Below are 11676 nucleotides of genomic sequence, written 5' to 3'. Positions count from 1 at the left end.
GTACTAGTATATGCATACATATATACTAGTATATGTACTAGTATATAGATACATATATACTAGTATATGTACTAGTATATACATACATATATACTAGTATATGTACTAGTATATACATACATATATACTAGTATATGTACTAGTATATACATACATATATATACTAGTATATGTACTAGTATATACATACATACATACATACATATATAAGTACTAGTATATACATACATATATAAGTACTAGTATATACATACATATATAAGTACTAGTATATACATACATATATAAGTACTAGTATATACATACATATATAAGTACTAGTATATACATACATATATAAGTACTAGTATATACATACATATATGTACTAGTATAAACATACATATATATGTACTAGTATATACATACATATATATGTACTAGTATATACATACATATATATGTACTAATATATACATACATATGTACTAGTATATACATACATATATATGTACTAGTATATACATACATATGTATGTACTAGTATATACATACATATGTATGTACTAGTATATACATATGTATGTATATACTAGTACATAGACAAAGGATCCAGAAAGAAATATTAACTTTTAACTTTTTAATTTCGCACTTTTATTCAAAAATATCTGTCCAGACAGAACTGGGTGGACTTTTCATCTCCGAGTTAAAAAAACAGGAGACGGGTGAGAAAGGGGGGAGGGACAGCCTGAAGGTGGCGCCATTTCAGTGGCAGCTGAAGCGGCGGCGTGTCAGAAGCGTCTGTAATAGTGTGGGGGGGGTCCATAGTGCATGGGCAGGTCCATGTTCTGACGGGGAGGGTTGAAAGGAGGGTGCTGGTTGTTGTTATTATTGTTCATGGGGGGCAGCTGTGGGGGGAGGACGTACGGCGCAGGAGCAAGGGGGGGGAGGATGATCTGGTGGTAAATCCGCCCCTGGGGGGGAGCCTGAGGGTAGCGAGGGCGGGGAGGGACAAACAGTGGGGCTTGTACCGCTTGGGGGGGCAGTGGAGGAGGATGGACTGGGGGGTTTGGATTGGGGGGGTTTTCAGGAGGTGGACCAACACGCGGCCGCTTGGTGTCGGCGTTGGCCTCCGGGGGAGGACCGACCCTCTTCCCTGAATTATCTGAGAGGAGAAGAAGAAGGATGAAAACGTTTCTTTAGCGTGATGTGATTCATGTCAACACCAAAACCCAAACAGAACCAGCATCAACTCGACCCCCCCAGAATGACACGGTTCGCTCACTGACCGGTGCACTTTTTGCTCAGCTCCGCCTCTCCTTCCCTCTGGATCTCCTGAATGATTCGCTCATCGTCTTGCTGCAGAAACACAAAGGAGCTGGTTCAGAGAAGCTAAAGCGGGCTGACGTGTGTGACAGCTCTGCGGTGAGGGGCTTTAACGACAGAAGAGATGAATAAAAACTCATCTCATCTTTAAGGAATCGACTCCTTCAAATTATTTAAATCATCATATTGCTCGAAGTACAGAGCGAGGAGGAGGAGTAGCAACCATTTTTCATTCGGACTTATTAAGAGTCCCTTACAGATTAATAGTTACAGTTCGTTCGAACATCTTATTCTTAGTTTTCCTAATCCAGATTGCAAAACTGTGAAACCCCTTACTCTGAGTTTTTGGATCAGATCTCTGATTTTTTATCAGATTTGGTGCTAAACACTGATAAGGTCATTGTAGTGGGGGATTTTAACATTCATGTGGACATTGAAAATGATAGCCTCAATGTAGCCTTTAGTAATATCTTAGACTCAATTGGTTTTACTCAAAGAATACATAGCTCCACCTAGGGCTGTAGCGAAGCCTCGACGACGTCGACGGCTCGATTCTAAAAATTTGTCGACGTCAGATCCGGAAGTCGACGCACCGCGCCCACTTGTTGCATCCCCAGGAGTTTGTAAATAGAGGAGGAATCTGCCTGTTTTTCCTCTAGTTCGCCCTCTTCTCCGCCTTCACTAACATCTCCGCCAAATACCGAAGACCCGGAACAACGTCCGTCCACTACTAGATTATTTTCCTGTTTTGCCCGCCTTCGTCTCCCGGCAACGGACAACAACTTCCGGGGTCAGATGCGCTGCTTCGTGTCTATCGCAGATGTAGAAAATCACCGGGAGCGCTTCTCCCTTCATTAAGGAGCTTCTTTCAGACATGAGGAGAGCTGTTTTGGTGGTAGCAGTCTCTCCTCCGTGCTGGTCTGTTTGCTGCTGGGTGGTTTTGGTTTATTTAAACTTGGTAACTTGAACTTAATGTTGGTAAAGCTACTGTTAGCATCTTCGCTAACAGCTTCTTGCGTTGGGATAAGCTGTTACGTTTTGGTTTAGAGTTCATCTTTTTTGTGGTGTAGATCTCCCTTTTATTACATTTAGAGTGTTGTGGGTTTTCGGTTTAGTGTAAAATATCACCTGAGTTTGGTTTAACCCGTAAGACCACTCGCCTCACGCTCATAAGTGACCAAAACAAAGCAGCATGGAGACACTCCATCTTCTACCACCTCTCAGGCAGCAGCCTGCACTCCCAAGTTCTCCACGTCACCAGAACATAACCAACCAACACAATAAACGCAGTGTTATACAAAATGGAAGGCCTGTAGTGTTTATTCTCTTACAGAAAGAATTTATCAATTTTTTTGAGGAATTTATTTGAGATTTTCTGGTTTTTGTTAATTGTGCAATAGAAAAATAATCATTAGATTAATTTTCTAAATAGTCATTAGAATAGTCGACTATTCGATAAAATAATCGTCAGAATAATCGTTTTAAAAATAATCGTTTACCCCCAGCCCTAGCTCCACCCACTCCTGCCATCATACATCGGACCTTGTTCTGACTTATGGCATTGAGTGTGAGGAAATAACGATCTCTTTACTGTCCTCAGCATCTCAGAGGAACGTAGCAGAGGGCAATATTTTCAGTTCTAGCCCGTCACAAATTGATGCCTTAGTTCATCATGTGAATTCCTCTTTACGTGTGACATTAGATGATGTAGCCCCTTTAAAAAAGAAGGTAATTAGGGACAGAAAGTTGGCTCCCTGGTTTAATTCTCATTTACGAGCCTTAAAACAAAACTCTAGGAAACTGGGGAGAACATGGCGCTCTACGCACCATGAGGAGGCCTACCTATCCTGGAAAAATAGTCTTGTGCTTTATAAAAATAAGCTTTGGCAAACTAGAACTGCTTATTTCTCAGCGTTAATTGAGGAGAATAAGCATAATCCTAAATTTCTTTTCAGTACAGTTGCTAAACTTACACAGAATCATAGCTCTGAGCCATCTATTCCCTTAGCCCTCGGCAGTAACTCTAGCTGATTGGCTTAATGAACCGACCTGAATTGGAATGTTTATCATGTGAAGTGCCTTGAGAGGACTCTTGTCGTGATTTGGCGCTTTATAAATAAAATTGAATTGAATTGAAATCTGCTCCTTTTGGAGATTTTAGTCGGCCTAAACTAAGTCTCACGTGTGTTTCTGTTCATTTATACAACTGAGAACAAAAATGTCCACCACACACCTGTGAACACAAGCTAATGGCTAGCTGGTTGCTAACATGTCACTCAAGGCTCAGAGCAGTTGTGTGTGTGTGTGTGTGTGTGTGCGCGCACCGTTGGGTCGGTCCAGAGCGAACACTTGCGGCAGTGGCGGCACGGAGCGCCGGGGGAGCGGGCGTGCTGGCAGAAGTGGTTGTAGCCGGTGATGGGCTCTCGGCACAGGTAGCACATGAAGCTCCCGCAGCGACACGACATGCGGTTGCAGCCCTCGGACTTCACCAGGCCCGTCGAGCACTTCACACACTTCCTGACCCGAGCCGCCGTCATGCGCTCCTCGCTGCAGCGCACACACAAACACATAGAGGTCATGGTTCTGACCGGGAAGCGGGGAGAGAGAGAGAGGCTTCAGATCAAAGCAGAAGATCCACAACAAACAGGAAGAGCGTTTAGATGCATCAAACCAAACGGTCACAAGATCCTGGGTTTCAGTAGAAAACGGTGACTTAAGAGAAATCTGGACCTATGCTTCTGGCGCTGTGTGTCTCAGTATCCGTGACGACCCAGCAGCCCTGGTAAAAGCATCAGACCTCTGATTCTTCTACCAGACCACTTCCTGCCTGTTTTAGCACCAGGAAGTCTGATGATGCAACAACAGGAAGTACCGCCTCAGCGCCTGCTGGGCCACCGGACCCAGCATCCTCCTCTGAGGGGATCTGAATGTGGACACTTACAAAAGCACTCTCATTCGGATCTCGTCCCTCTCCAGGACCTGCTCACACGTCTTCCCCACATGCAGCTTCCACTGGACGTGACACTTCCTGCAGCTCTCCTGAAGATGAGAAACCAGAGTCACAAACACCGACAGTGGGCCAGCGCTCTTCCTCAGTGTGCAGAAGCAGGACATGACGGTTCTCTAAGAGGGCGCTGGGGCGTGTCACTGGGGAGAAGTTTCGGATACGTCCACGACCCGACCTCGGATACAGAAAACCTGTCACAGCTGGGAGTTCCAGCAGGACAAAGAGCCCAGAAACACATCAGAACTGGTTTCTGGTGGGATACAAAACGTGGGACACAAGCTGCTCAGAGACACTAAACCACATAAGCTGTTTAACACTTCCACCCTGGAAAAGAGAACATGACATCCATGCTGATGAGACAGCAGAACCGGCTCCCAGCATCTGTATGCTGCTGCCGTCTCCGCTGCAGGGACTCAGGCTGAGCCAGACACAGCTGGGTGTGGCTTTGGGCTGCAGCCAGAGCGCCACACTGCTTGGTTGCCTAGAAACAACATCTTCGTCCTCCTCCATCTTCAAGGGGCGCCCAGGTGAAGGACATCCGGTGCACCAGGCTAAGCTGTAGCCAAGTGGCGTCAACATCAATATTTGAGTGTCTCATCTAATATTAACGAGCTGATTCAGCACAGTGTGTGTGTGCATCAGCAGCTCAGAGGGGGGATCTTTAGGTGAGGGCTGAAAACACCAGATCACACAAAGACCAGGGAGCAGAGCAGCGAGGGGGAGGGAGATGGACCAGAGTGGAGAGGTATCGCCCCCTGGTGGTTTGACTTATGAGAGAGAGGAGAGGAAGAAGGAAAAGTGTGTGTGTGTGTGTGTGTGTGTGTGTGTGTGTGTGTGTGTGTGTGTGTGTGTGTGTGTGTGTGTGTGTGTGTGTGTGTGTGTGTGTGTGTGTGTGTGTGTGTGTGTGTGTGTGTGTGTGTGTGTGTGTCCTGCTTGAGAAGTCAGAGAGTCGTGAAAACACCTGAGTTTTTATAGCGTCGTCAAAAATACAGCAGGTGATGTAAGAGAGCTCGCTCAGAGGGGGCGTGGCCTGACCCGCCCCGTACCTTCAGTTTGAATAAACCTGATCAGCTGCAGGACTGTGTGTGTGTGTGTGTGTATGTGTGTGTTGGGGGGGCATGGGACAGAATCTGGGTCAAATCTGAGCCGAACCACATTTGAAATGAGAGTTTAAATTGTTTCCAACCAGTCAGAATGCAGCGTGGGGGGAGCGGGCGGCGCGTCCAGCCAGTGAGGAGGCTGCAATCAGGAAAGGAGGGTGGACTCAGCAGAAGTGTGTTAGTTACATAACCGACCCCTCCCTGCTGGAGGACAGAGACACAAACTACAGAGAAGTCTCCTCAGCATCTGGAAGTCGTTACGGATGAATGAGTTCCAGGCAAAGCGGGACAGAACCAGAACGAGGGACTCTCCAGGGAGCAACACACACACACACACACACACACACACACACACACACACGCACGCACGCACACTCACTCACTCTAAGGGTGTCATGAAGCAATAAAAGATTATATCCCGTCTCCATTTGAACAAACTAGTTTAAACAAGCTGAAACACCAGATCAGATCTAAAAAAACCTCAAAGCATGTTGAGCTTTTGTGTCCAGTCTCGTGTGTGTGTGTGTGTGTGTGTGTGTGTGTGTGTGTGTGCGCGCGTGTGTGTTATGCTGCAGCAGGACAGTCTGGGCGATCCTCTGCCTCCACCCACAGGCTGACAGGGACATTACACTCCAGGCGTCAGAATGAACAGTTAAGACTCCACTTTTATTCATCATCATTATTAGGGTTCCAAGCCCAAAGGGCAGGGAACCCTATTGTTTTTCTACGGATTTTTAGGGTTCCAAGCCCAAAGGGCAGGGAACCCTATTGTTTTTCTACGGATTTTTCATTATTATTTATTATTTATTATTTATTATTATTCTTCTCCGCTAAAACTATATGGGCGCAAGAGCCTGAAATTGCCAGGGAAAATCTGACATGGCAGTCTGATAGAAAATCCTGACCGCTACTCAGATTCGAAAATTTGGACCCCGTGTCACCTAGGTGGCGCTATAGCGGACGTCAACACGTTTCAGCTACTAGCTCCCAAACCGCAGGTCCTACAGTCAAAAACTTTATATGTACATGATCCTTGGATGATTCTCCATCTTTTTTGTATTGGCCACGCCCATTTCCGCCTAACTAGATTTTTTGCTAGATCGCAAAAAACGCAAAACTTACTTTTAATCACCTATTCGTCATTTTTCGTCGAATCAACTTCAAACTTCGTACATGTGATCTATGGACTAAGGTAAGTTGTTGTGATGATGAAAAATGCAGAAATATTGAAAATTGGGCTAATGACACCATGTCAAAATCAGTGTGCTAGCTAGCACATGTGGTAATTGATGATATCTTCACCATTTCTCAAGATAAATTGATGAGACTCTAGACCCTTATGAAGTGTGAGCGGTAAGCCCTATCTACCCCATTTTGTGTGGATTCACCAATAGGGGGCGCTAAAGAGTCAAAAAGTTTGTTTCAGCTAAACGGCTTGATGGATTTCCACAGAACTTGGCACATATGTTAATCATTGGACCCTTAAGCTATATTTTGAAAATGATTAAAAAGTGGGCGTGGCTTATAGGCTATAAATAGGCTTTAAAAGCTTTCGCCCATTTACTCATGAAAAATACATATTCTATACAGAAAATTACAATTCATATCAGTCATAGTGACATCTACAATCACAGAAAATTTTTTGAATTTTGTCCAATAGGTGGCGCTGTGGTACCCCAAAAATATTTTTGGCATGTTTCTCCCCATTTCTTTCGTAAAAAAACAAATCATCTCATCCAGTATGTTCATTGAGTCAGTCAAATTTAGATGAGTATTTTAAAAAATGTTTTAAACTTTTGCAAATTAGTAGAAATTTGCATAGTATGTCCAACGTACTTTCGTTAACTCCTCCCGGCCGTCAAACTCAATCACATCACAACTTTCCCTGACAAGAGAGGAGGAGTGGCTGACCAAAAGATGTGAAGGGATTTTGGATAATTTGCTTATTTTTTTTAATATGATTTTTTAAAATAATTTTTTGGGAATGAAAACGTTTTTTTAGCGTAACTTCAAAAGATTTTGACATTTTTCAAAGCTGTTCATGAAAGTCATAGCTAAGGTCAATTCAAGTGTATGTCCTGGTTTTCAACTTGATTAAACAATAGGGGGCGCTATAACTGGGAAGAAATTATACTGCTGAACCGGCTAAATGGATCTGCACGAAACTTAGTGGTTGTCATCACTATAGAGTCTTAAGACTACAATATCAATATGGTAATGATTGATCAAAGTAGGCGTGGTTTATGATCATTTAAAATTTCTAATTTGAAAAATTTCCTAAAAATCAATATTTGCATTTAAGAGGCTAAGATTTCCAGATTGAGTTATCTGGATAGGTTAGATCTTATGTCACGAAACCCGCAGCTCCACGAAGAGGATTGCGCTTTATATTTATGAAAATACATTTTTAGGCTAGCAATTGTAGCGCAAATTCTGTTCTCACAATCTTCTTGTAATTTGCCACAAAGTTCACTCTTAGGTGGTTTATGAAAGAAAAAAAATGTCGTCTTGATTTGAGCTCCCCCTTGTGTTTAATTATAGGACTAATTTTTGTCTACAGCCACTAATGCAAATATTATTTTATTGTAAGTACAGTTTTACATTTATGACCCCAACAAAAATATGAGAAGAATTCTCACATCACTGAGGCAACCTGGGAATATTTTGAGATTTCTGTTCAAAAGCATAGATTTTTAATGAATTTTTAACTTTTTACCAGTTTTTCTGTATAGTTGGACAACAACGTAATTAATTTTTGTTAGAAAGCTTTTTAAGTATACAGTAAATATAAGCCATTTACAACATTCCACATGTACCTATGGTGATCTGAGATTTTTCTCCTAATTTTAGAAAGTAGCACTATTTTTTTATGAATATTTTAATTTTTGTTGTGACCTTTATAGTTATATTTCCCAATTTTTCTTCAAAAAAGCTTTCAGTCTACTGATTTAAAAACAACATCATATTATTCCGCATGTTAACACTGCCATGTGGGAATATTTTGGTATTTTTAGGATGATTTATGTATTTTTCATGATTTTTTAAAACATTTGGTCAATAAGTCACAAAATGAAACTCATAGTTTTTGTTGAAAATCTTTTAAATCTAAAGACATTATCAAGTATTTATGTTATTTGTAATATTCTGTTGATGTATAGATCATTGTTTGATAATCTCACTCATTAAATCGTCACGTTCTTTAATAGGGAAACAGTGGAATTCCATTGTAATCACGATTGAGAAGACAGCCATGCCTCTGAAAGATATGTGGATAGGCTTTGCAAGTTTAATGACGTATCCTGAGTGTTACTGTCATTGCGCCGGTTGAAGTGAGCTGACGGGACGCCGGCGGGAGAACGTGTTTTTGGGGCGGGACCGCGTGAGGACTGGCGAAGGTGAGGGCGGGGCGGGTGGGCGACTGGCGCTGGGGGCTTGGAACCCGTTGATAACTGCTTGCAGTTCTAGTTCATTATTTATTATTAGGGTTCCAAGCCCAAAGGGCAGGGAACCCTATTGTTTTTCTACGGATTTTTCATTATTTATTATTTATTATTTATTAGGGTTCCAAGCCCAAAGGGCAGGGAACCCTATTGTTTTTCTACGGATTTTTCATTATTTATTATTTATTATTTATTATTATTATTCTTCTCCGCTGTGTCTGTATGGGCGCAAGAGCCTGAAATTGCCAGGGAAAATCTGACATGGCAGTCTGATAGAAAATCCTGACCGCTACTCAGATTCGAAAATTTGGACCCCGCGTCACCTAGGTGGCGCTATTGCGGAGGTCAACACGTTTTAGCTACTAGCTCCCAAACCGTAGGTCCTATAGTCAAAAACTTTATATGTCCATGATCCTTGGATGATTCTCCATCTTTTTTGTATTGGCCACGCCCATTTCCGCCTAACTAGATTTTTTGCTAGATCGCAAAAAACGCAAAACTTACTTTTAATCACCTATTCATCATTTTTTGTCGAATCAACTTCAAACTTCGTACATGTGATCTATGGACTAAGCTAAGTTGTTGTGATGAAGAAAAATGCAGAAATATTGAAAATTGGGCTAATGACACCATGTCAAAATCAGCGCGCTAGCTAGCACATGTGGTAATTGATGATATCTTCACCATTTCTCAAGATAAACTGATGAGACTCTAGACCCTTATGAAGTATGAGCGGTAAGCCCTATCTACCCCATTTTGTTTGGATTCACCAATAGGGGGCGCTAAAGAGTCAAAAAGTTTGTTTGAGCTAAACGGCTTGATGGATTTCCCCAGAACTTGGCACATATGTTAGTCATCGGACCCTTAAGCTACATTTTGAAAATGATTAAAAAGTGGGCGTGGCTTATAGGCTTTAAAATTTTTCGCCCTTTTACTCATGAAAAATATATATTCTAAACAGAAAATTACAATTCTTATCAGTCATAGTGACATCTACAATCACAGAAAATTTTTTGAATTTGGTCCAATAGGTGGCGCTGTGGTACCCCAAAAATATTTTTGGCATGTTTCTCCCCATTTCTTACGTAAAAAAACAAATAATCTCATCCAGTGTGTTCATTGAGTCAGTCAAATTTAGATGAGTATTTTAAAAAATGTTTTAAACTTATGCAAATTAGCAGAAATGTGCATAGTAAGTCCAACGTACTTTCGTTAACTCCTCCCAGCCGTCAAACTCAATCACATCACAACTTTCCCTGACAAGAGAGGAGGAGCGGCTGACCAAAAGATGTGAAGGGATTTTGGATAATTTGCTTATTTTTTTTATTATGATTTTTTTAAATCATTTTTTGGGAATGAAAAAGTTTTTTTAGCGTAACTTCAAAAGATTTTGACATTTTTCAAAGGTGTTCATAACAGTCAAACCTAAGGTCAATTCAAGTGTATGTCTTGATTTTCACCTTGATTAAACAATAGGGGGCGCTATAAATAGCAATACATTATACTGCTGACCTGGTTAAATGGATCTGCACGAAACTTAGTGGTTGTCATCATTGTAGAGTCTTAAGACTACATTATCAATATGGTAATGATTGATCAATGTGGGCGTGGTTTATGATCATTTAAAATTTCAAATTTGAAAAATTTCCTAAAAATCATTATTTTCATGTAAGAAGCTACGTTTTCCAGATTATGTTAACTGGATAGCCATGAGCTTAGATATTGAAAACCGCAGCTCCACGAAGATGTTTGCGCTTTAAATTTACAAAAATACATTTTTAGGCTAGCAATTGTATTAAATTTGCATAGTAAGTCAAACGTACTTTCGTTAACTCCTCCCGGCCGTCAAACCCAATCACATCACAACTTTGCCTGACAAGAGAGGAGGAGCGGCTGACCAAACGATCTGAAGGGATTTTAGATAATTTGCTTACTTTTTTAAATATGAATTTTTAAAATATTTTTTTGGGAATGAAAAAGTTTTTTTAACATAACTTCAAAATATTTGGACATTTTTCAAAGCTGTTCATAACATACAAACCTAAGGTCAATTCAAGTGTATGTCTTGATTTTCACCTTGATTAAACAATAGGGGGCGCTATAAATAGCAATACATTATACTGCTGACCTGGTTAAATGGATCTGCACGAAACTTAGTGGTTGCGCTTTATATTTACGAAAATACGTTTTTAGGCTAGCAATTGTAGCGCAAATTCTGTTCTCACAATCTTCTTGTAATTTGCCACAAAGTTCACTCTTAGGTGGGTTATGAAACAAAAAAAAATGTCGTCTTGATTTGAGCTCCCCCTAGTGTTTAATTATAGGACATATTTTTGTCTACAGCCACTAATGCAAGTATTATTTTATTGTAAGTACAGTTTTACATTTATGACCCCAACAAAAATATAAGAAGAATTCTCACATCACAGAGGCAACCTGGGAATATTTTGAGATTTCTGTACAAAAGCGTATATTTTTAATGAATTTTTAACTTTTTACCAGTTTTTCTGTATATTTGGACAACAACGTAATTAATTTTTGTTAGAAAGCTTTTTAGGTATACAGTAAATATAAGCCATTTATAACATCCCACATGTACCTATGGTGATCTGAGATTTTTCTCCTAATTTTAGAAAGTAGCACTATTTTTTTATGAATATTTTTATTTTTGTTGTGACCTTTATAGTTATATTTCCCAATTTTTCTTCAAAAAAGCTTTGAGTCTACTGATTTAAAAACAACATCATATTATTCCGCATGTTAACACTGCCATGTGAGAATATTTTGGTAATTTTAGGATGATTTATGTATTTTTCATGATTTT

At 40.7% G+C, this 11676-nt stretch overlaps 1 protein-coding gene across 2 annotated transcripts in view; it reads right to left on the bottom strand.

The window, feature by feature from the left end:
* Nucleotides 1–609: 609 nt before the first annotated feature.
* The window catches only part of rnf216 (ring finger protein 216), a 36371-nt gene continuing 25304 nt past the window's right edge, over nt 610–11676 (bottom strand). For both annotated transcript variants that reach the window (XM_054750711.2, XM_054750710.2), the window contains exons 14-17: nt 4247–4344; nt 3630–3852; nt 1269–1338; nt 610–1144 (exon numbers count right to left, since the gene is read on the bottom strand). In XM_054750711.2, coding sequence (XP_054606686.2) covers nt 771–1144; nt 1269–1338; nt 3630–3852; nt 4247–4344 — 765 coding nt within the window. In that variant the 3' untranslated portion in view covers nt 610–770. The remainder of the gene's footprint in view (nt 1145–1268; nt 1339–3629; nt 3853–4246; nt 4345–11676) is intronic.

This window comes from Nothobranchius furzeri, chromosome 12 (assembly GCF_043380555.1).
Source record: "Nothobranchius furzeri strain GRZ-AD chromosome 12, NfurGRZ-RIMD1, whole genome shotgun sequence".
NCBI lineage: Eukaryota > Metazoa > Chordata > Actinopteri > Cyprinodontiformes > Nothobranchiidae > Nothobranchius > Nothobranchius furzeri.
The sequence above is the reverse complement of the archived record's forward strand: the minus strand, read 5'-3'. Positions and strand labels throughout refer to the sequence as shown.